Raw genomic sequence first — 25,918 nt, 5'->3', positions numbered from 1 at the left:
CAGATTTTGTGCTATCTTGATGTGTGGTTTTGTTCACTTCCCCAACTGCATCAGGTGTGAGACTCATCTCTTCCTGATGCACTTCTGGAGCTGTGGAGATATGCCCTGTGTTGGTAAATGTGACCTGCATTGGTTACAATATGATACACATGGCAGGCAGAGCTAAGCTGAAACAAAATGTACTGGCTGTCCTCAAGCGTCTATTCTTGATTATGCAGCGATAAGGTGATCTCAGCCATCCTAAAAATTGTGGGTTTTGCTTGGGTCATGTTAAAGGGGGAATTTGGAAATTGGTATTTTATCTGCAGGGGAGATCATGCCTACAAATACGGCAGCAAAAACACTTACACTCCTGACCTCAGACTTCCAGATTCATGGAAATCTCTCCTTTCCCCTCCTGTCCCTGTCTGTGCTACCCAAAAAAAGGACAGCACACTCAAGGACACCCAATGGATGACACTGGGACTTTTGCATCGTGGTCAGTGACTCTGCCTGGCAGTGAGGCTGACACCTGCAACCCCAAGGCTCCTTCCACCTGAACTCCTGTTTATCATCAGCCCTCCCTGTAGGGAAACCCACCTTTTCTCTGCCCAAGTGGCCTCATGTGTCCAGCCCCAGCACTGCCACTTCTGGTGGCCATGGGCAGAAGCAGAGTGAGATGATCTCCTGTGCTAACCAAAGAGGCTGAGCTTTTCTGCAGCCATCAGCTTAAACACACCCTTGTTTCTTGAACTTTGCATTTATATTTTACTGAAGTCTGGAATAGTTTGAAAGTTTTTCTTCTGTGACCAAAGGACTCCAACTCAACAAAGAAAAATACATACACAATCTGCCTGTTTGGGAAGACTGCTGACTTAGACAGGTTTTTCTGGCTGATGCTGCTGGGCTCCATGGGATGGCATCACCCTCAATGCCCAGCATGACAGGCTGAGATAATTTCCACTGCAGAGCCACTCCAGAAGCGTGTCTTTTCCCAACGACTGTATGAGGAACTCAGGATATATTTTGAGAATATTGAAAAATAAATCCCTCAAGAAATAAAATAAAATAAATTCCCCAAGCTTTTGTTAAAGTTTTAAATATTATATAATTATTAAGTCATGCTAGACTTTTACCTGTGGCCAAACATGTTAAATTAGTTAAACAGTTATTTCCTGTGCTTTGAAGCCAGCTATTTCAACACCACAGGTAGTCTGATAATCTCTCAGCTGCACCATTTACCAGGCAAATAGCTTCTCTGTGTAAATAACATAGCCAACCCAGGGATATAAAATAATGGATAGAACTAGATCAAGCTGTAATATGAGTGCTTCTAATTATACCCAGATTGCCTAGGGAGCGATGACAAACAAAACCAGATTCTCATGCTTGTCTCCTACAACCAATAACCTGCACAACCACATTCACGTGTGGCCTGAAACAAGATGTCATTAAAAATGCTGGTGGTTTTCAGTGCCCCAACACCAACAGCACTGGATGTTTCAGCATCAGTTCTGGTCAGAGGCTGGGCACTCTGACACGTGAATGAACACACAGGGGTTTTGCCACAACAACTTCTGTGTTGCTGTCACAGGACTGACAGTCATTTACAGCTGTGAAGATTTGTTTTAAAATAGTTTTTCATGTAACCATGAAGAAAGCAATCTACTAGAGATTTTAGCTGTGATTTCATCTCATCTCAGTGAGCTGCTGTCCTTTGTCAGTGAGTAGAGGCATGCTGATGCCTTCCACTAGTCTGTAGGTGACTGGCTCAGCTACTGAAGATAAGACAGAATAAACAATGATGAAATCTTATTTCTTATAGCTATCCAGGGGAAAAAAAAAGTGCTTTTGGTCAAGTTGCTAAACTTCTAGTGACTGAGTAACAGAGTATCAGTATATCAGATAAGATAAGGAGGCACAGGAAAAGGAGTTCCACTGACGCCTGTTGTACTGCTTTCTTTGGTTTCTGGACTAATAAAGCAGTTTGAAATTCTGTTCTGTGGGACAGATCTCCTCAACAGAGCTCTGGGCCTGTTATCCCCAGAGCAGTCACCCAGAGGGTCCCTGGGCTGCGGGTCAGCCTCCTGCCTGGGGGTGTCCCCTTGCCTCTCTGTGATGTGGCCCTTTACCAGCCTTCTTCATGGTCTTGCTGCTCAGCTGTGGGGAAGAGCTGAATGTCCTGTGGCCCAACATGCAGCAGCAGGCTTGATGGGAGGGCAGGCTAGGGGAGGGTCTTTGGGGGAGAATCGGGACTGCCACCCAGAGCTGTCTCCTTGCCTCTAATTCCTCCTCCCCCTGCTGCACCAACTTTTGCCTTTTGTTCACCATTGGTCCACAAGGTTTGAAGCATTTGGCAGAGCTCACCGACTGACTACAAAGGGGTGTTTTGGGGGGATGTTTTCTTTCCAAAACATCGGTTCTTCTTCTACCATCAACCAGGCACTGAGAGAAGGGACCTCTGGTATCACTCTGTGAAGCTGATCTTGTGGTTAAACACTACTTTTTGAGTAAACCCATGATGTATTCCTGCTTCAAATATTACAGAAGCTGGCATCCAGGGAAGATTTACCATTTCCTTTCTGGATGCAGTATATGAGTCTCTTGCATATTTCATGAGCTTCTTCCCTTCTTCCCTTGTCAGCAACCTCCAGGAACATCCTCCCATGGCTGGCATGCTGTGTTACCTTGCAGTGGATAGGGTTTTTTCATATTTCATTTAGGAAGCAAGAAAACCATAGGGTGGTTTTGTCCCTTAGCCCTACCCAGGTGTGCAGGGGACTCGCTGATATTACCAATTTGTTTTGCATCCAAGTAACAAGGTAGGTGACTTGAATTCCTACCATTTTCTTACACTGAAAATCTCATTGTGATGGAAAAACATGCCTTGTATGCAAAGATGATAATTTATTGGTAGTATTTTTAAAATCTTAACAGTTTTATCCAAGAATTAATGGCCTGGTTACAGTACTAAAACTTACTCTTCAGATTATGTATGGTTAAAATTTATACATGCAAACTTTTTAGTACGTTCCCTATTCTCTTGTCTTAGCTCACCCTTTCTCTGTTCCACTCATTCCTCAGGTTGATGGCTTCAGCCCTAAGGGAAGGGGTGGCCACTTCCTTGCCAGGAGGAGCACAAGAGGCAGATGTAACCTCTGTGCTTTGGGGTCTGCTTGGGATTGCTGTTACACATTTGCTCACATGTTCTTCCCCTTGCTTTCCTTCATTGTTTCACAGGTCCACAGTACACCTGGACAAAGTACCTGTGCTGTGTTTTACATACACTGTGTACTCAATCTCTGTTCTCCTAATTGCTAGTTATGCCCCAAACTGGTTTCACACAGCTCCCAGTTCTGCAAAGCTTTGATGACCAGTGACTGAGCACTGGTAAGATGTTCATGGCTCTGAGGTGCCCAGTATCATCCTGTGCTTGTACTCTCCAGTCCCCTGTTATCATCCCACCACATCTGTATGCCCCTTCATTCTAGGGCCACAGACACTTCATTCTGTGCAGAACTCCTTGTTCTTAGTACCTCCTGGTTACAGAAATATCTGTATACAATTATACAAAGCAAAGGAAAAAATTAACCTATTACTATTAGGTAATAGCATCCAATTGCTGGCTAGTTACTGTTACAAGCAAAGAAGCTGAAACAAAACCCCGGGCAGGCCCAGACAGGTCCTAGCAAAGCCTGACAAGTGCAGAGACTCCAGGCCTGTGCTGTTAGTTTGACACAAAGCAGGTCGCTGCATTACAAGCAACAACAACACTGCTGTATTTGCGAAGTTAGAGGTTGTACTGACCTGTGTCTTTCCTCCTGCTGGGCAAGAGCTATCAGATCATGCCTGCCTGAACAGTACATAGGGAGTTTTTCCCGTGACTCCTGTTTGTAGGGAGGCTGAAGGGTGTGGGGTGGGAAGTGAGGAGACTTTTTTTCCCTACCTCCAGGTACAGCCTTAGCGATGGTGCAAAACGAGCAAAACCCTAAATGCCTGCTTCAACGAAGAGGGTGGGAGCCCAGGAGGCTGTTGCAGTCTTGGGATGTGGCGCTCGGAGCACTTGGAGGCTCTTGGGCTACAGCCGATGGCGTTGCCGTGGTGCAGTCAGTGAAACAGGACTGGCATCTGGCCAAGAGACAAGCAGCTTACCCAAACCTGGGATCACCACAAGCACGGCCGTGAGTTCCGTCCTCACACTTTATAGCTGTGTCAGCTGTGGCAATGCCTAATGAACCTGGTCATTAATTACCCCCGAGATGCGTCTCTGGCTCATTTATATCCCCACACTGCCCGCCACACCAAATGGCAATAGCCCAGTGACCTGAAGCTCTGCCTTTCTGCCCAGCCTCCCTCACTGTGTGCTGTGAGTGCCCTCAAAATGGTTTGTGGAAGGCAGAGAACCCTGTTTATTCCCGCCCTGCATTTTTTGGGAAGGAGAGAGGAGGACCTGCTGGCGCCACAGCTGAGCCGGCAGCGTTCCCCTCCTGCACGAACAAACGGTGCCGGCGAGTGGGAGGGATAAAATGTTAATCTGCAGGAGGGAGAGTGGGAGGCTGTGAAAAAGAGCTGGTCCGGAGAGGAAATGAGGAGAGTGAGTGTAATCAGGAAAACCTGTTTTGTTGCTTGCAGCAACGAGAGCAGGATTAAGAGAGTAGGACTTGGTGGATGGGGGGGAGAGATGAGAACGGGCCACATAGCAGCACAGCGCAGCATGGATGTAGGCAGGGAGCAAGCTGTCTGCTGCTCTTTTGTGCTGAGTGTGGTGCCTGCCTCTTCTTAACACTGTCTCTGGCAAATCCTGCAGTGGAAAATCACAGCACGATGTCAATACAGCAGGAGCTATTGCCTGATGAAGCAAGTCTAGCAAACGGCTCCTGGACGCCGGTCTTGACTGACAGGAAGTCCCCTGTGGGAACGGCAGACGCCCCTCATCACCACCACTCACTGTCCCTGTAACCTCCCAACACGTTTTACAAACACGGAGAGATCCTATAAAAGATGCAGTGAGAGGAGAAGCACAAACAGTGAGGCGCTAGTTCTTTGCAGCAGCGTATCTGCTCCTGTGCTTCCCTCCTACTGCCCCTGTGGGCTCTTTTCTCTGGAATTTGTGAGGAAACCAGAATTCCAGCATCCTGCTTATGGAGGGGCCACATCTGTGAGGGCACCAAGATACTAAGGGTAGGAAAGGAAGGAACCTCCTTCAAAAAATAAGGATTAACAGCCTGCAAAAGCTGATTTAGCTTTGAGAAAATTCTCTTCATCTTCAAACCTCTCGCAAAACCACTTTCCTCCTACTATGCTGTATTTCTATGTTTATGTCTTTATCCACTACAAAGTGGTTTACCAGGGAGTGAGCACTATTTAGTGCAGCTGTGGCCTCTGTTTCTTCAACACTTCTTGATGTAAACTCAGAATCACCCTACTAAAATCAATTATGTCCATTTTTCAACTGCAGCTCTAGGGAATTCAGTACATAACTAAGGATCTCGCCTCTTTGAGCTCTCTACCCCCTAAAGGTTTTACTGCTGCTTTGCTGGATGTCCGTTGCTTAACAGCAGTTAACAGCAGGAGTGATAACAGCTGAGACTGACCCCACTGAGGCTGCACCCTGCAACTGTATTTCAGGGAGATGAGAAACCTACAGTCAGGCAGGAGGCCTTGTTAGTTACTCCTGTGTGGGCGTTGGGCCACAAAGCCACCCAAACTGATGGGGAAGTGTGCAGGAAGGTGCCAGAAAAGTACATGCATTTCTGTCACTCTGAGTCCTGCCTTTGATACCATGGGTTGTTGATATATTCATCTATACTGAGACTGTATTTAGTCAAAAACCACCATTAAGCATTGTGTTAACAGAGGGTATTTACTAGAAACACAGAGCAGAAAGGGGGCTTTCCCTTAGACTGCAATAGGGGAGACAATGCTTTGCAGAAGACTGATAAAATCACATTTGCTCTTAATTTTGCAGAGGGCACACAAGACCTTGCTGAGGCTGTGTTCTCTTCCCAAGCCATTTGACTGCTTCCAGTGTCATTGCCAATGACACGACACCATTTCATCTCCTTCCAAACCCCGCAACTTTAGGGAAAACAGGGCCAATTGTACCCTTTCTGGTACCAGTTGCCAAGGCAGGTCCACTGAATTCTGGTTTCCAGCCAGCCATCAAGCTGCCCTATGTTCTATCTAGGTGCCTGTCACCCCCTACCTGGGTCAGCTGATTTGGTTATTGTGTGCTCCTTACTTATGTTTTTGGCTGTAAAAGGACAGCATTTGAAAGATCTTTAATTTTCCAGAGCCTCCTTATAGGTTTTCCACGAATTTCAGCTGACAGCATGCTTGTGTAATTGCCATCCAAATACCTCACCTTCCCATTCAGCTACATCCTCCTTCTCACTACTGATGGATACACGTGTGAGAAGTCAGTAACTCCATCTAAATCTGTCAAATTGGCAACATGTGGTGAAAATCTTCAGATTCAAGGCAGATTTGATCCTCCTGCTCTCCTTTAAGCTGCGAGAAACTCAGGAAGATTTGCTGCTAGATTGATACTAAGAATGATAAAAGGTTTCTGGTGCAGAAAGCAGGTTTTTTTTGTTGAAAGCAGATCTTCACATTCCTAGTGCTGTCTCCATTAGAAGCTTCAGGTTCCTGTGACCCTGCAATTTTGATCCAACTCTTCCCATCTCATATTTACTTAGGGTGAATTACAACCACTTCTGCTTTGTTTGCAAGAATGTTCATAATTTTACCTGCTATTCTGGCTGACTACTTTGTATTAAGCAGGAGTCTTCCATTGTAATATAAACATTTCTCTCCAAATGCTGGCAAAGTTTAGGTCTTTCCTTGTCTTACAGTCAAGTAAAAAAGGCATTCTTTTCTAGCTGAATTTAAAACAATTTCTTCCTTCCTTTTCAGCAAGTGTCGTGGTCAATACCAATAGTTTTTGATGATGACATAAAATAAAAACTGTTATTGAAAAAGAACCATATATGAGCTGTTAGAAATGGAAATAAATCATGTCATGCATTTTCACATCTTTAATTAGTAGTAGCAAACAAAATTCATATGTCACTTCAGCTAGGGATGGTCGGGTTAACTATTTTTCCTATGAAGAGTGTGCTGTTTGTATCCCTATCAAAAATCAGCATGAGGAAGGGATGGCTGAATTCAATGGTTGGAGGAAGAGCCACTGCCATTATTTCAGCAGCAGTTGCTGCTGCTGCTTCAGTACCTCTCTCATCAACATCCAGAGAAGCCTTGTGAACAACCTGGGAAAAAAGAAAATAGAGTCACTCTGGGCAGTCAACAGCCACTTGAGAAATGAATTAGACTCCTTCTAAAGAAGCCCTGCTTTGAGGGACCCACTGAGAAGTGAGTAGGGGCAGAAGAGCTGTATTATTGTAGTCACGGCCGCTTAAATGAGGGCTTGGATGGAGCTATGGAAATCTCATTAAAAAGTTCGAAATATTGGATGAAGGATAGAGGCTCCACCTGTAATTGTTTGTCTGCACCTCCAAAACTGAGTCTCCAGGGTGAGAAGGACAGGTTGTCATGTACCTGGGAGCATTAGTGCTTTTCCTTAAGGAGCCAGGGGTTGATGCTTCTCTCATGTTTCAGATACTGCCCAAAAAGTCTTGGCCAATACCATTCTTGGAAAAACATACATGCAGCAATCTAATCTGATCTCCAGTGTCACTGAGGGCCAAACTCCTTTTTTAAGCTTGCAGGCTGAGGCCTGGGTGACCCAGCTGCAGGCAAGCCAGGAAGCTGGGAGCTGTATTTACCTGGTGCTTCTGGATGCTACCACTGATGGGTTTTCCCTGTATGTTTGTGAAAAAACAGGGAAGGTCCAACAGCCACAGACTTACTTTGGAAACCTTCAGCTCTGGGGTGCCAGTGATGCCAGAGAGATCTGCCTGGTTTGTGAACACATCCACAATTCCCATCTTGCTAAGGGTGTTACGTATTTCATAGCTCCCAGATATAGAAAATTTGGGGAAGTAGAGGTCCATAAAGCTGTTAGGTAGAAGAGAAACATAGAGGGTGGTGAGAGGATTTTTCACCAACATAAAGGAGGGTGAGATATTTGTGTAATTCCCATGAGTGTCAAATCCCAGGAGTTTGGACCCTGAATGTACAATAAGCACTAATTCAATTGCTGGTTCTTTTCACGGTGATACAAGCACTATTATTCTTAATAATAATAATAATAGTAACAATCATAATGGTATTTATCTGGTGTTTTGCTTCAGGAAATTTGAGAGCACTCTGCTAAGTAGGACAGTAACAAGAGCCCCTCTTTACAGGCAGAGACGAGGGACAGCCCATGTCACTCAAGAAGGTGGAGAACTCAAGAGAAGCCCTGACAAAATCTGTTTGGGGAGAAGTGTGGCAAATCCCAACATTTCAAATCAAATAAGTATTTTTGACATAACTGGGGCATTTGGCATGGTCCCAGGTAAGGTCTGTTTCCTGCTGCCTGCACATTTGGATTCCATGTCCTCTAATTTTCTTCCTCCTCTGGGCTGGCCATGATCAAGTTTGCCTTTGACTATGAGCTGTTTGTAGGCAGTTCATGCTTAGTATGCTTTCTGTTAGATTTCTTTTCATGCCCTGTCCAGGGATCCTCAGATCATCCGAGTCACTCACAACAGTGATTACCCTTTAGGTAGCTCAAGTCTTTTGCTGCTTTGCCCAGAGACAGCTTGGGTTGTATAACAAAACAGATGGGACCTGACTGCAGTGCTGTAGCCCACATGTGATACTGCCCAGTGCACTAGAAGAGGATGGGATCAAGTCCATCAGCACTGCCATCAACAAAACAGTAGAACAGAAATTGCCATTTTGTTCTCACAGTTTCTCCCATGAAGAACTTATTCCTATATTGATCCTGACTGACCTTGCACCACAAATTCATTTAGATAAGGGTTTTCCTGATATTGCAGCTGAGAATGATACATTTTTTATTTTAGATAGTTGAAGTATCACATTATTAGCTCATATTCAGTTTGCTACCCATTATGTTTTTACTAACTGTGCTGGTATTTCTGTGATGATGCACTGAGATATATGGGTGTGAACTGCACAGCCTTATTAGTTGTGAATTAGGGCAGAGCTTGGTAAATTAAGCATGTATTAACTTGATATTACTCATCCACTGTTGCTAAGATCTCCTCTCCCAGACAAACAAGGTTGTAAAATGCATTAGCTGATGTTGGTGTCAATGGTTGAAACTAACAGAAACTCATTAGATTTTTATCGTTTCAAAACAAAATGCCGGAAAATCAGGACATCCACAATTAATCACTTGCCTGTTGTAAGATCAATTGTATGCTGCCAGATAATTGTGTAGGATATATCATGTCTATAAGCACTACAAACTGTGTAAATTATGCTTTATTTAAGGTTTAGACTTATGCCTGAGTGAGTGTCTCAGTGACATATGAGAAGTAAAACACACTAGCTGAAATCTCAGTACAGAAGATTTGGTTTAAAATTGTGACCATTCCGCTCAGTCCATGGAGTATTTTAGAAACACCAATCTAGGCTTGCTATTCAAGATGGTTGGGAGAGCAGCAAGTCACTCAGCCATCAACAAAAGAATGGTTAAATACCAACCAGCTGCAAGATTTTTACAGCTAGGGCACACAGGCCAAAAATAACCCACTCAGTTCCCAGAATCACCAAGTTCATAGTGTTTGCATTCCCAAAAAAGAAGAAATACTATAAATTAGGTGTCATTGCAGCTGACTGGCAGAAGATTACCTTTGGAAGAGATGGTCTGACCATTTCTGGATGGTTTCCTTGTCCAGAGTTTGCTCTAACTGCTTCATTTTCCCTTTTGCTGGCAGAACCAGAAATGCAGTAGCACTGCCATTATAATGCAGTCGTACCACAGTGCATGAGAGCTCTTCATCAAAATAGAAGTCAAATCTGCCCATCTGGTGCATCATAGGGACTTTCACAGTAGTTTCAGCATCCACAAAGAACTCCCTTTCTTCAGTATGCTCTGGTTTAAAAGGCTTTTCCCAGCTGCCTGATACAGAGAAGGAGAATTTGACTGAATATCCCATGTTCTATCCCATCACAGACTAAATTTTTTATAGCTAGTAAATAATATTCACCTATTTCTCCGTGTGTTAAATACAGAATTTTCAAACGTAACACTTTAAAATGTTCTTTTACCTGTTCAAATCTTTTACCTGTTCAAATCTTTTACCTGTTCAAAAGAGTGCATTGGATTCCACTTTCAATTTACGTTTCAGATGCCAGTAGTGAAATAATTAGGCAGGTTTTTTTGTACCTACCACTGCTTTTCTGTTCAGGGGATCTAAGTGGCCTTTCTGTAAACATCATCTGTGTACTCATATACTGCATGCACTTAATTTCTATTGTCTTTAATTATAAGCCTCAATTTGTAGATTAAATAATGTAGGATCTCGTATTTGAGTGGTGTTATGTCAGTCTTAAGGGCACATCTAACCCACATCAGAAATGCACAGTTTCTGCTTTGTTCCTTAAAATTTTCTCCCCTATTCATTACTATCTTCTCCCATATATAAATGTTAGTGTGTATGGATAAAGGACTCAGATAGGGGAAAGAAAAAAGGGAATGTAGTAAATTAGGCTATTGAATCATGCATAATTTTAAAAAGAGGCATTAGGTCATATATAAGTCTCAGTGCCTTCACTGAAAATTAGAAGAGCGTGGAACAATTGGAGTTATGGTTAAACTCAGGAGCACCAGATCAGGCTGCATGGAAGGCTGTGGCTTGGAGCAGAGCTCCTGGAGCTGTCACAAACAGAAATAAGCCTGTGTGGCCTCCAGCTGCCTTCCCATACTGAGAGGGGTCCTGTAACCTCTCCACCACCTCCACTATGCCATTAGGGGACCTTCTGGCCCAGAAAAGAGCACTTAAAATTTTCCCCAGACCAGTTCTCAGTCAAGGTAGCCAACACGAGGTCTGTTGATAAGAATGAATAGTGAGAATGTGAACCCTAGAAGAATTAACTTACCTTTAAAGAAAACAAAGCTAGCCAAAAGCATTACAGTTTGTGGGTCTATGTCCTTGACCAAATTAGTAATTTTCCCATGTGTTTTCCTCTCTATATAATCATTGATGTGCTTTTCAGCTTCTGTGGGTTTGTTAAAGTCAGTGGTAAAAGCCTCCAGGTGATACAGAGCTTTGGCATCATCTAAAAACTTTTTTAGGAGTTTCAGCTTCTCTGTTACAAAGATGGCATTCCCCATGTTGAGCTGGACTCCGCCCTCAGGATGGTTCAGCATGTGGATTAAGTTGTGGAAGCCTTCATGTATCTCTTTCTCCTGAATCTCTGTAAGGTTGAAGGTGAGTCCTTCCAGGATCTGAGACTGCGTGGCTGATCTAGCCCCAAGAGCCAACATCGCAAATGCAGTGGAGATGCTCACAGGAGAGAAGAAAATGTTCTTATTAGGTGTCTCCTGTGTAACCTCCCTAAAAAACTGGAATGCAAAGTCAGCATTGTTTGGTACAAGTTTGAGGCAAGCGATCGCTTCACCTCCATGATGTATGTGGTGTTTAGGGTCATTTGGATCATGTCCATTGTGGTCACTGGGTGGGAGTTGACTGTGGGCAACTGCATGAAACCCAGCCAGTAGCAAACTGAGGTAGAATGTGGTCTTCATGTTCTTGTGTTAAAATCCTAGAGAAAAAAAAAGGAGATGATATTACTATGGTAAGTAAATAAATGAAGTACAAATAGTTATTCTGTCATTACCACTGAATAAAAAGTCTTCTCTCTTTCTTTTGTCCTCAATTTCCATGTTCTCCAATTCTTGCCAGAATTTTTTTTTTTTATTTTCCCAGGCCTCCTGGCAAGTCTCCAACAACTCTTTCCACCACCCCCACCCTAAATACCTGCAAAGACAAAATTCAGCATGGATTAGTTGAATACACAGCACCCTCAGCAGGCTGGAGAATGGAGCATATCCCATCAGAAAACACCTCGTGGCTAATCGCTGAAAGGCTGCAGTACCACTGTGCTTTTGACACTAATGGTCTGAATAATTCCTTGAAAGTTCATCATAGAAGAAGTCTGGCTGTTTTGCGAGTTAGGGGAGAAAGAAGAAATTCATGCAAGTGAGCAGCAATCAGTAGCTACATAGAATGTGAGCAAATAGGCAGGCAGGAGATCTTTAAATAAACTTTTGGTCAGATTGATAAGGTGCCCTATTTAAAAAAAGGACAAATAGTGGTGGCTGTTCTTCAGCAGCAAACCAGATAAAAACCCCTACCTCTCTAAGGAAGAGGTGGGTTTTTTTCCTGAATGGAAGTTATGCAATGTTTTAAATAAGAATCTGAAACAACATGTTGCCTCTTCAACCAAACTGTTGGAGTGGGTTCATTTTCAGCACAGCAGAAGCAATCAATGTCATTAACAAAGAACAAGGCCATATTATTATCAGCTGCTCCACTGGTCAAAGGGCGAAGCCACACTTGGCTGTGGTAGCCTCATTTCATTGCAGAGCTGACACTCTGCACTGTATAAGCTCTTAAAAGAGACCTTGGAAATGGGGTTATGAATGTCCCAATAGGCCTCATTTCTGAGGAGGAATCTAGGGCAAAGAAATGGTGCAAGAGTTGCACAGGGTTTGAGGAGATAATGAGCCAGATTTGCTAAAATTGTGCACAGAGAAACATATTACACCAATTGCACCCTTCATCTCTGGCATGACTCAACTTGAGAGACTCGTCAGAAAGTGCTACACTTATGGTCTTGCTTTCTCTATAAGATCAGAGGGAGCAATTTGTGTTAGCAGTTGAATATCCACTTACAGTTAGACTCATGAGAACAACAAAACATTTTCAAGCTATAATCAAACATTCAAACATTTACATGTTTGTTATAAGTAATTTTAGAAAGAAAGCCTATTTAAGAGCATTACTGACAAGTGTAAGAACTGTAAGGGTTGGGTTCTTGGTAACTACATTTTCAATTACTGTATACAGTCGTCTTAAATTATAGTTTGGTCTCCTCTGATTTTGACATTGAAATACTTCTCCATGTATCTAGATACTTGTAACTCAACATAAGAGCTTCAGTTCTGAATTTTTAAAACTGCTATCAGCGAGCCAATGTATTAGTCAGACTTTGAAAAGAAATCAACTCCCAAACAAAAGCGTCAGAGCTAAGCCTAATTTATTTCCACATATCCAGCAGGCTGATTCAGAAGCTGCCTATGAATAAATTATTTACTATGAACTATTTACTCAGCTGCAGTCATAATTTATTAAGAATAACATGAATACCAAAAAAGAGAAACATTTCATTGTTCATTGGCATAAGTTGCCACCTGTTCTCTATCTCATCACATTTAATATTTATTACAAAATATGCACCTGATAGATAGGCTTTTCTATGTATACCTCAAACCACCAATTCTATTTACTTGGAATGCAAAGCAGAAAGGGAGTTTAACTGACTTGACCTCAAAATTATGGTGAAAGGATGTAGAATGATTTTGCTGTAAGGGTTCTGTAAAATACTGGTTACAGTTTTCTGAAGGATATTTTCCCTATCCTGATATTTTTTCTCTATGTAGTTACAACATGTTCGCATTTTGTGGTTAATTTATGTACTTTCATGGAATTAATTTCATTTTATTACAGCTCTGAATTCACAGATAATTAAATACAATCTGAATCTGAATCATCCATCTGTTACTCAGTACTGGCCAATCACAAACTGCCGAGACTCATGAGTCAGACCTCAAAAAATCTTGATAATAGTTAGTTTTAAAGGCATGAGATTATAAAAGACTTAGCAGTTGTGATTTGTAGAGGTCTTTTTTTGTTGTTTAAGCCTTGAAGATACAAGTGACCCTTTCCATTAGTCCCTTTTTTGAAACCTAAAGGTACTTTTATAGTAAGATTTGCACCCTCTGAACCTTCAGAATATGATTGGGGATTGTTACTTCATATTTGACACTCTTTCATTTGATGTCATTGTGACTTCTGGGTAAGCAAGTGATCAACCACTGACAAATTGACAAAAGACACCCTTTCAGCATGAAACAGAAGATGCACATTCTCATATGGTCTTAAAGATTGATAGATTTTCCTATGGAGCATAGTTGCTAACGATTTATTAAAAAGCAAAGAGCTGAGAACCTGTGCTATAAAGCCTTTAGGAAATTCCCAATCTGAAGGAGTTCAGTTTGCAGAAAGCTCTTTAAGACCTTTACTTACATAATTCCCAGAAAAAAAAACAGTTTATCCATCAACATGGCAGTAGAAGTGAAAAGCACTTCAATTCTAGTTCCAAACCTAGTCTGACTTGTTGAATAGCCTGGAAGGAAACACTTCTACCTCTGCCTCTTTTCTTTGTGTGTGTTACACAATGACAGTATATTTGTGGTGTTCAAGAATAGGTTCCTCTAAAGAAGAGCTTTTAATCAAACCAGACAATGATAAAAGAGCACGCCAGCACTTGGTGGACAGAGTTTTTGGCAGTTTATCGCTAGTGATAACACTTGCTGAATATATTACTTCTTCCCTAGCACACAGTCTTCCCTACCATGCAACTCAGAAACAAAATGGAGAACACTGGGATTGGCTGAAGTTACCTTAGAATACTTCCACCAGAAAACCTGGAAGTGAGCTGGACTGAGTTTTCTGACTGACAGAACTTGCTTCTTTGTGGATATAGCTATTTTGTCCATTTTAGGGCTGATTTCTGTCTCTGTGATTTGAAGAGACAATTCTGAAGACAACTTTCTGCCTTTAGAAAGAACTTTCTGCCATGTATTAATCCAGGAGATGAATATCCATCCCATACTACTCCCGTAAGGTGTCCTCATTGATAATCTCGTTTCAGACAACATGAAAATTTGCACGACTCAGAAATACATGAAAGCATGAAATAGAAAAGCTGTTTGCTCACCAGATGGTGCTGCTTCCCTCCTGATTGTTTCTGAAGGAGGAAATCTGAGAAATTTGTTTCCTGAAAGCAGCACTGTGGGGGCACCAGGCATATCAAGATACAGCACCACCACCAGTGGTGTCTGCTGAACTAAATATGAGCTACCCAGAGACTTGTAAAAAAACTCCACCCAAGCACACGAAAAATCACAAAAGAAAGACTTGACTAGTCATATCTGTGTGTGAGAACATGACCTCAGAAACCTGCTGTCCAGGACCACCTATTCAAAGGAGCATCACAAACTCACATGGGCTTTCCTGGCTGGCCAGAAAGCTCTGCATATTTAATTGTATGCACCTGAACAGGTTCAGGGCTTGTTCCAGACTGATCATCTAGACATTCACTTCTCTTGTCATTCAGAGTTTTGATACCTCTATGCCTGAGCCCCTGAGGAGATTGCAAACACAAGCTGAGGACATTGGACTCTTTGGAGAGTCCAACCACTGTGACTATTTCATTAAATGTAATTCCTTTTGCAGGAGAAATGTAGAAGCCTATTTTACACTATCCTTTAGAAATGTATGTGACTGTTCACAGGGCTGTTTGGTGTTTTCTCTATCTTCTGTGAGCCAGCTTAGTATTGGAGAACTCAGCCAGAAAGTGGCATCATTCACCTCTAAGCCTCCTTTTACCTGGAAACAGGTGAACATGAGCTCTCACTCTTCTACCAGGCCACCATGTGTATTTGCTGTTGAACCTGAGTTACTGCACACACTCAGGGATGAAGCATCACTGAGGCCAAGAGAATAAAAAAGTAGACAAAAAAGAATGAGTGCAGTGGTTACGGCAGTCAGGTGGGGATTTTCTTCTCTCTGCAAGAACAGATCAGACCATGTTCTCAGTTCCTACATTCCAATGTACACCCGGCCACAGCCCCGTTTCTGACTCATTGAAAATGTTGACCTCACAGTGATCTTCTGAACATGTGAAAATCACCAGTTTCTTGCCTGCCTTCTCAATAGGCCTGTAATCTGATGATTACACCAGTAATGTCTCATCTAAAAGGGAAGCAGACATTAGATATACCATTCCCTAAGCAATGGTATTTCTTGTAGACCTTCAGTATAAAAATCATCAGAATTACTTAAAAAGAATCAACAATACATTAAAAAAGGTTTTAAGCACTCAACCTCAGGCTTTTAATGAATCAGGGCCTATTTCTAGCAGGAGGTACATCAGGGAAAGCCCCCCTTTTAGGATTTCCTGGCTCCAGAGACCACCTTGCTTTCTGGCAAGACACCCTCCTCTGCTTTTAGATTCTTACTCCTTCTTCCAGTGACCTGACAATGTGTAGACAACTCATTGCCTCAGTTGTGATGCCTATGTCCTTTATCTCCAGCTGACGCAATAAAAACCTCTTTATCTAGGACAGATTTCAGTATAAGATGCAACCCTAGAAAAGATTTAGAATTGATTACCTGCAAAAAGAGGAGACACTTTTGAAGTCTCTATAGGAAGCGAAAAAATCACTACTTACAGCAGCTTCCAAGGATCCTGCTATCTTCACCAGGACTACCCTGCAACTCCCTCTCTTATTTATACAGTTAAATAGCATTATGAAAGCAAAATGTCCTCTAGAAAACATTAACCAGGACAGACAAGTGTTACTACTTTAGGAATGGTACAGAGTAAACAGTGAAGACAATTTTTCTGGACAAGCACCTGATTTTTGCTGTATATGCATGGCCAAACCCTGCCTTTACTTAGAGCAGTCATAAGAGTCTCCTGCATTTCTACACATCCTGCTGCTGGGACTCCAGCTATTCACTCTAGGAAATACTTCGCATGCATCATTAACTTCTGTAAACTGCATGAGTTCATACAGCAGAAGTACTGAAGTGAGTAAAATGAAACATATACATAATACTAGACATGAGCCTAAGGAAAAGACAGCTGGATGCATGCTATAGCCAGATCTCAATTTAGTATTTTTCACAGAGATATTTTGCTTCCTCTACACCAGACTTCTAATAGTTTTTGTTTGGCATGTTTGTTTTAAATGATACACTATTTCTTAATTACCTACACTGTCATTAATAAGGGCCAATTTCTGGGGACATCACTGGTGTTCGTAGTGGTTGGGGGTTGCTATAGGAATGTGCATCCAGGACCCCATGGCACCCAGCACTCAGCCAGAGTGGTGTCACCCGGTGCCTCATGCAGCAATGGACTGAAGGACAAACTCTTGCCTGTGCTCCCAGTGTGGGCTGGCGCAAGGTGCAGGCACTGCCAAAAGGCAGACAGGGAGGGGCAGGCCAGTACATCAGAACCTGCTTTCACACAGAGTTGGACCCATGCAGTCAGGCCACCTGTGTATTACACAACCCCTTTAAGGGTGTGCTCCTGCAGCACTCACAGAGGGGTCACAGGGACTGTGCTAATGTGGGTGTGACTGAGGGATTGGAAAATTCACAGGTCAATGCCCCAGTGAACACCTTCCATCCAGGAGCATCCCCTTATGAGGTAGGGGATTCAAGGAGAAAAGGTGCTATACATCATAGAATCATTGAGGTTGGGAAATACATCTGAGACCATCAAGTCCAACCATTAACCCAGCACTGAGAACTCCATCACTAAGCCTTGTTGTTGCCCGATCTACACATCTGTTAAATGCCTCCAAAGATGGTGATGCCACCACTTCCCTGGGCATCCTGTTCCAGTGCTTCATAATCCTTTTGATGAAGAAATTTTTCCTAATATCAAATCTAAACATCTCCTAGCACAACTTGAGGCCATTGCCTCTTGTCCTATCACCTCTTACCTGGGAGAAGAGACCGACACCCACCTTGGAGCAACCTCCTTTCAGGCAGTTGTAGAGAATAAAGTCTTCCCTGAGCTTCCTTCTCCCCAGGATAAACAATCCCAGCTCCTCCAGCTGCTCCTCATTAAGACTTGAGCTCCAGACCCTTCACTATCTCCGTTGCCCTTTGCTGGATATGCTCAAGCACTTCAATGTCTTTCTTGTGGTGAAAATGCCTTTTCTTGTAGTGCACATTAAAGAAGGAATCTTTCAGAAAGAAAAGGTTTACAATAACAGGGTAAGTGTTTTGGTAGGATTTTCCTCTGGGCCATTCCTCAGGGGTTAGTAATGAATGGAAGCATTTCTTCTCCTCTCTTTTCCAGCCTGTATGCCTGCACAGTTGAAACTACCAGTAGTTACAGCATGGAAGGTTCTATGCATTTAGGGGTGTTGGCACTTCTGCAAATCCTTTCCTTCCTAGCTTCTACCTCTTTCTCTTCAGTGGGTGCCTTTCACCTGTGCAAAGGTAAGCAGAGTGGTTCAGGAGTTTTGATCCAGACTGCTAGCAAATGTTTTTTAATTGTTTACAGACTGAGAAAAGCAGCTGGGCACATGCAGCCTGTTTTTCTGTAAACTAGCAAATGAAAATAACCTCTGAGGTTACAGAGGCTTACCTAAAACATATTCAGACTGAAGATGAGTAACACATGCACCGAGAGAAAAATGAGAGCACAATTAATGGAAAAGTTCAGCTATGAATAAAGTTACTGAAAAAAGTGAAGGAAAAAACAATTGACTTAATATGACTTCATTTAAGAGCAATTTACTTTTGCAATTGGAAGTGCCATTCACCTGCTGACATTTGTATAGGAGTGCAAGAGGGAAAATGAAGTAAATGAAATCTAATCTGTATCCATCTCCAGTGTTATATCCAATGTGGCACCTGTTTTCTTTTTCCTCATCTTTGTAACAGTTTCATCCAATCATGCAAGCCATCCTGAAATTTTCTGAGACTCTGTTTCAATATTTGATATCAGAATATGTTGCATATGAACTTGCAGCTCTCTTTTTATGCAGGCAGTAGGCTTATGTAGGCACTGTTCTGGTATTCTGAAAGACAGGAATCCTTCCATTTGGTTCTCTTGGTCTGGAATATTAGTCTTATTACTTTGAACCCCAAGTTACTCTGGAGTTTTTAAAGTATTATTATTATTGTTATTATTATTAATATTAAAATACCTTAATAATACTGTTTCATTTTTTAGTAAATTGACAACATTAAAGAGTCATACCGTGTGAATTCCCTTGAAAACAGGCTGGCCATAGTCCAAAAAGAATTAATTATTTAAGTTAGAAGAACTGTGTTCTTGCTTCTCTAGTAGAGAAACATTTTCATCTTTTTAAAATACTTAACTAATTTCCTTAAAAGCCATTTTAAAACACAGTGGGTTGTTGCTGTTCTGATGATGCCTTCTGGAGAGCAGAGAGCACAGAGTCCCTCCAACAATAGCACTGAGTAAATGTCAGTGTGGAACCGGTGAAAGCTGTATCCCACTCTCCCCTGCCAGGCTACATTTAATTTGTGGAGCTCTGTGTTTCAAGAGGAAAGGCACTCGTGGTTACAGGGAGCAGTTCAGCAGTGACCTGCTGGAACAAATGCCAGTACAGATCAAGTACAATTGTGTCAAGTGCCTGCTCCAGTGCTTCCACGTGACAATACAGCAGACCTTCACCTTTAAGTTCCTTCTTTTTTGCTTTCATGCTATGCACTGGTCTTGCCCCCTGCCAGCCCCACAGAGGGGTCTGGGCTCACTCCAAGGGGGAGTGTCTTGTTCAGACAAAAATTCCAGCTCCGATTAGGGAATGCACACGCAGTACTGTCCCCTGAGCCCCTGCAGTGAGTTCCTTCCCGTGTTTCCAGTCTATCATCAGTTTTTTCTGCAATGCAGTCAAGACCTTCTGGGTCCCAAGGAGAGTTATGTTCTATCAGCTCCAAAATCTGGCTTGGAGTCTGCTTGCTTCTCTTAGGCTGTGGTTGCACAATTGCTTTAACCTGACCAAAGTACAGGATGCTGCTGCCAGAGATGTCTCATCCCCCTGCATCCCTGCCATCTCTCCAGGATGGCTGATGGTCTCTGGGAGCTGGAGCCCAGGACAAGTGGGGAGAGGCTGGGGAACAGGTCTTTTTCATCCTGGAGAAGACCAAGGGCAAGGCTGCACTTGCTGTCCTCCCCCACCTAATGGGCTATGTCAGAGAGCAGATGGAGCCAGAGGTGCCCAGTGGTAATGAGCAAGGCACAGGATGCAAGCTGCAGCAAGGGAAACACAAATGAGATCTATGAAAAGGAGTGTTCACAGGGAGCTCAAATACAAGGGCACATCACTGTGTGAGCCTGTGAAACTGCTGTCCTTGAGGACATCCAAAACCTGGCTGGACATGGCCCTGAGCAACCTGAGCTACATTCCAGGCTGGTGCTGCTGTGAGCAGGTGGTGGGATTGGATGACCTCCAGAGGTGCCTTCCAACATAAATTTTCCTACTTTTCTAACAAAAAATGACTGTGAAACCATGCTCTCAGGAGTCCCTGACTTCACTTGCACTGCAGGTTTGCATTTCATCCTGCAGGGAAACTCCTTTCTGCTTCTCATCACATGAGTCCAGAGGCTTTTCCCTGAAACACTCGGCTGCTGGGAAGGTGTCATCTCCCTTGTCCTCTGGCGTGCCCTGGCAGAGCCAGCACAAGGCAAGCAGGCCTCCCTCCTGGCTGCCCAGACACAAGCTCTGCCAGAGCACAGTACACAAAATGCACACTGAGAACAAACAAATCTGGTGGACCATCTGCCATGCTCCCAGCACACCACAGCCATGGCAGGTGGCTCACACTCCTCTGTGGTGCTGCCTGTGCTCAGACTTGCAGCACTGCACAGGACTGTGCCCTTCTCCTCAGAGACTTTGACAGTTCCCAGCACTGGCTGGATCTCAGTAGGAATCCATGTAGCTGCCTTGATTTCTCTAGGCCTGCCTGTAATTCAGGCCTGCTAATGATATGCTTTCTAATAGTCTGTGTGGTGGAGAGAAGGAAACTGGTGAACCTTGGATCAGGCAAAGTTGAATGGGCTATTTTAAAAGTTGCTATGAAAGAAATATTTGATACGGCCATTTTCTTTCACATATGTCCTTTAGGATGGTAAGTTTTCAGATAGGTCCTTAGTGGGGAGCTCAAGACATTGGGAACTCAATTTTCTTTCTAAGTGTGCAAGAAGCATGTGTGCAAAAAACATGACTGCAGGTGTCTCAACAGGTCTGACTCCTTGCTGTCTGCCCTCAGGACAAGATACAGCATCTCTGAAGATGAAGTTGTGTGATTGCAGTGGGGATAGCTATCACTGATTAGTGATAAAATCCTTTAGCACAGAAGAGCAGAGCTTGGAAAATGTTTCAGTACACACTAATTCATCTTGCACATATACATTTATTATTGAGTAGATTTATGTTCTTCTTTCTTGAGCCGTGAATACACAATATATGTGAGTGGGTCTGAGAACAAGTGTTGACAGTTCCCTACCATTTATGTGGACAAATCTCATTCCTCTCTGTGTCTGTTTGCAGTTGCTCCCTGTGGAGAACCATAGAGAAGAGGAAGATTCAGTGAACCTGTTGCTTCTATGCTCTAAAACTATGTGGTCTGAACATACTCAGTGTTAGATCTTTATTTTGATAGTGGTTCCTTCTTTCACCAAAGGAAGGTCCTAGGTTTCCACAGGTTTAAAATGTCCGCACACCTCTTGCCCTGAGCTGTGAGACATAAGAGATTTAAGCTCTGGAAGCTGCTCAGGGGGTATCAACTTCTGTACACACCCTGTGGAAATGCTTTCTTCCTTCAAATCCCTCCTTAAAAAGCACATCACCTCTGCTCAGATACCTTTAGATCTCTCTGAAATGGCTAGGAAATTGGAGATTTACAGAAATTGGAGACACTTACAGAAATACCCAGTAGACTGAAAACTAGCTTATTATTTAGCTTGATTTTACACCCCATGAGTCTACCATCTCCTGTGTGTTTGGCTGATTGCTCCAGCATTTGCACTGTCTTCTCTTCCCCTAGAATCTCATTTTTTGGTCTCATCCACCATATGTAGTGATCATTATGCACTTGGACACCTCAGAAGTAGGATACTGCCGGTGATAAAACCTGGAACTCTTGGAAGGGCTGTCACATGCTGGGCACCTCAGTGGGACACATTAACTGCAACCTGCTGCAGCTGGGAAATGCCAGGATGAAGGTGGCTGTGCTGTACTTTTTGGTGAAAGACAGGACTGGTGGAATCCTGCTCCACTGACATTGACTTGGCATTACATTTCTCCAGAGGTAAAACTCTGAGGCCTCAGTCTCACTTCCAAACACAGATATTCATACACTTAAGAATTATGCAGCATTTTTTTCCACAAGGTGCCTTTCTCGAAGGAGAATATAAAGATATCTGCACAGAGGGTCTTGAGATGTATTTGTCAGTGCCACATGAATTTCTGTATTTCCTAGTACTTAAACAGACAGTTGTGCAAATTCAGCATTGATTTAGCTCAGTTTTCAGCTGACGTTCATTATACCTTGCAACTACTTACACGGTGGTGATCATGGACATGTAGTAAATAGACCCAGCTGGTCTTGGCCATCACTACAAGTAACCTGGGCATACACAGAAACATCCAACACCGTCTGGCCAAATAGTGCACTGATATTAACAGACAGGAGTTACTCTGTGTCTTTTGTTGAGGAAAACTGGCTTGAAATATCTCTTACTCAGTAAAAATGCATTTTCATGCCAAGTTTCATTGCTAGTCTTGTTTTGCTTATAATGACAAGACTTGTATGATTTTGTTTTTACTTTCTACCTTCTTTATTACTTCTCAGAAAGCCACCCAGCTTTTGGGAGATGGTGGCCATGTGGGTGACTGGAGATGTCAAGCTAAATAGAGAAGCCAGGTTTTTGGGACTATGAAGGTTTCAGTTTGTGAAAGATCTGATGCTCAGTAGCTGTTCCTAAATATGGCCATTTTTAGGAGATATTTATTCCTGCTCTAGTCCGTTATCTCCAATGAACAGGGTCTGTGTCCTGCTCTTCATATCCTTTCATCTGTTGAACAATGTTATAAACCCAGACTCTGTCATAAACATTAACCAGACTAGGGACAGATAATCATTCCTGAGGAACAGCAAATAATGTCGGTATTACCTATGTTTCTTTTTTCACAAAAGCCGAGGGACTTTCTAGTTAGGGGAAGGTCAGCTGCATGGTGAAGAGGCAAGAGCCTCTGACAGGGTGAAATACTCCTGTCAAAACTCATCTTCATCCAGATGTGTTGTGTCAGGCTGCCCAGATAAACTTCTGAAGCTTTTGCTGAATCTGCTGAATAGTTTCTTCCCAAATACTTTTTAGATGAAAAACTAAATAATTTAATTTTGACAGTTTCTGAACTGGAACAGTATTTTAGAAGCTTCTTTAAAATGTTGTCTGACTCTTACAATGCCTCCCTCAGCTCAGTAATTTGCTACTTTTCAGCTGGGATCAGAAAAATCCTGCTGATCTCTTGGAGAAACTCTCAGCTCATTTACTGAGAAAATGAAAAGTGGTTTTCTGAAAATGTTTTTCGTCCAAAGGGCAAATCTGAAATTGGTTGAACTGCTCTGGCATGGTGCTTCATTCAGGAGCAGACCTGGGGATGAGACCAGTGGGAATTAGGGAAGGGTGTGGAGGACTGTGTACAGGCACCAACCTGCCTCCAAGGGGAAAGGCTCCCATCCCACGCACACTCAGTTCAGCAGAGCTGAGTTCTGCTTCTGGTGAATGAAACTCCTGAACGCCATGAAAGTACAAGGAATAGTTGACACAATTGATGCGTATGATATTCTAGTAATCAATTGCTATGAAATATTTTTAATAGTTTTGTTCTTACAAAGCCTGTTCATGCCTTGGGTTTTTTTTCTATTATCTTCAAGTGTGTTTAAGGAGAAAAATATTGATGGATGTGAGAGAGAAGCTGGTCCCAGGTCTGAGATGGAAATCAATCACCTCAGAGGAGGCCCCTTGTCTTTTGGACTCAGGCAGTATGAGCAGAGGAGGATGATCTAGTAATGTGAAATGTGCAGTTGTTTGCTCAATAAATTAAACTCACATTTGGAAAAAAACAGTGCAGAAAGAAGTCTGTGTTTCTGGTTAGGATCAAGAAGGGAAATTTCCTGTAAAATAGAGGTGGAAGAAAACCAACAAGAAACCAGAGATAGCCCGTAAGATGATGAACTGGAACATGGAGTCTGTACTTCTAAAGCACCTAATTTAGATCCTTTGTTGCCCTTAGACATGAAACATAACAGGTTTTTATAGTTCCCATCTCATCCCTGATAACAACCAGTTGATAGTGCTCCTGCAGCTGGTGAGTTGTGAGCAAAGAGAAAGGGAAGGACCAGTGGAACTGTAATTCATGCGGTGCTGCCTTGCCCTTGTAGTAAAAGCCTGTTGGACCCCTTGTGCCTTCTTACCTGGCAACCTTCTAACCTGTCAGCTACAAACCCCTTTCTCCTGTAGGTGCTGTTTGCTCACCCTCACTCTGTTCCCCACCAGAAGCTCAAGATGTAAGGAATAATTGTGAAGTGCAACATCCTAGTACTATTTACAAGTATTGAGGATACCACAAAGCCAACCTTTTCACCTTGAACTCCATCAGGAATTTCCATGTGTTTGTTCCAGCATGTTGTGACACCAGCGAGGGCTCCATCTGTTCTTTCCTATTTTCTCTCTGTTCTTTAATATCAGCTATTCAGATATTCCATGTTTTGACCAGACAGCACACTATTGCACTGGTATTGGGAATAGGAGCTTCTTTAGGCAAAGGTGATAGTGGAGTGAAGGACTTTGGGTCCAAATGCAGATAATTATTCCTGTGGTAGAAGGGTTACGTGGAATCACACAAAATGGGAAGCTATTTACAGGTGATCAGATAGCAACAGCAGCTACCCCTAGTCTCCCCACACAACAATCATAGAATCTCTCAAGACTTTTGTCTTGGCAGTGCCCTGTATTTATCACGAGTTTATATACAGCCAGGAATGCCATATGTTCTCAATTCTTCTCAGCTAGTGTTCCCAAATTCAGGTAATACATGATGAAAGAAATCGAGAGTGGAAAGCAGATATTTATACCTATCATTCTTCCAGAAAAATGCAGTTGTTGCTAAGCAGCTTTTCTTTTTCATCATGAAGAGGATGGGGCTCTAGGATGGATACTTCTGAGCTAGGCATAAGAAGGGAGTTAGGAGATGTGATCAGAAGGAAGATTGATTTAGCTGGTGGGTCTGAACCCAGTGAGGAAGTATTCAGAAGAGCAGTGTGTGCATCTGTGTGTGTGGCTTTAGGCAGATAGGCAGTGGGTGAAAGCTGCACTCTGGCAGGAGTCTTTAGCTGCAGCAGAAACCTTAGAGAGGTGTCCCAGGGGAAGAAACTCTCTTCTCCCTTACCTGAGCTGCCCCTGCCAGATGGTCTTCCTGTGAAGGGTTAAATGGTCTCAGAGGTGGCAAAGCATCTTTATCTCTTAAACATTTCCATCTTCTCCCTGCCCCTCCTGTCCCTCCCTACCTCTCAGTCACCTTCACAGAAAAGGCTCTGATCATCATTTTCCACATTGGCACCAATTCTTTCATGTCCCCCAGACCCCCGCATTCTGACCCCAAAACAGCCAGAGGTAGTATGTCCATAAATTGGAAGCTGCAGATTTGCTTTTGTCTTTCCTGTTTCTGTCTTCAGGTTTTCTGCTGTGAGACTTCCTGCATCTGTTTCATGCTACATGAATGCCTCTATTCTGACAGGCTGAAGTCTGTGAAGTCATCTATATACCAAAGAAATAATACCCTAGTTATCTACTAATGATGGGAATTAGTCCTTCCCAAAAATCCTGCATCTTTCTACAATTTGTGCTCAGTGATCCGTGCTTGCCCTATTACTCTTTAAAAGTTTAAAATTTTAAAAATTTAATTAAAAAATCATCTTCATGGTAGTGAAAATGCCATCTGCCTTCTTAGCTGGCTAAAGAAGAGCTTCTTTGTGTAGAGCAAACTGTCATTGGCCTAGTGAGCTGCGTCAGCTGGGCATGAATTAATTAATTGAATGAGTTAATCTGTGACACAGATAGCTAATGTGAGTTTAATGTCCCTAACTACTAAAATCTAATGGTATCCATGGCACTT

General features: G+C 42.8%; 1 protein-coding gene across 3 annotated transcripts; it reads right to left on the bottom strand.

The window, feature by feature from the left end:
* Positions 1-7,001: 7,001 nt before the first annotated feature.
* Positions 7,002-16,474, bottom strand: LOC125328159 (alpha-1-antiproteinase 2-like). 3 transcript variants are annotated; one of them, XM_048308417.1, is made up of 5 exons: positions 16,418-16,474; positions 10,996-11,661; positions 9,745-10,015; positions 7,848-7,995; positions 7,002-7,247 (listed from the first exon to the last, which is right to left on the bottom strand). In XM_048308417.1, the coding sequence occupies exons 2-5, from the start codon at positions 11,642-11,644 to the stop codon at positions 7,053-7,055; spliced, it is 1,263 nt and encodes a 420-aa protein (XP_048164374.1). In that variant the 5' UTR covers positions 11,645-11,661; positions 16,418-16,474; the 3' UTR covers positions 7,002-7,052. The 3 variants fall into 3 exon arrangements, with proteins under 3 accessions (XP_048164374.1, XP_048164375.1, XP_048164373.1); XM_048308418.1 differs by having other exon boundaries at positions 16,359-16,427; XM_048308416.1 differs by lacking the exon at positions 16,418-16,474 and adding an exon at positions 15,573-15,672.
* Between the last annotated feature and the right edge of the window lie 9,444 nt (positions 16,475-25,918).

The sequence above is a fragment of the Corvus hawaiiensis genome, chromosome 6 (assembly GCF_020740725.1).
Source record: "Corvus hawaiiensis isolate bCorHaw1 chromosome 6, bCorHaw1.pri.cur, whole genome shotgun sequence".
NCBI classification, from domain to species: domain Eukaryota; kingdom Metazoa; phylum Chordata; class Aves; order Passeriformes; family Corvidae; genus Corvus; species Corvus hawaiiensis.
The sequence above is the reverse complement of the archived record's forward strand: the minus strand, read 5'-3'. Positions and strand labels throughout refer to the sequence as shown.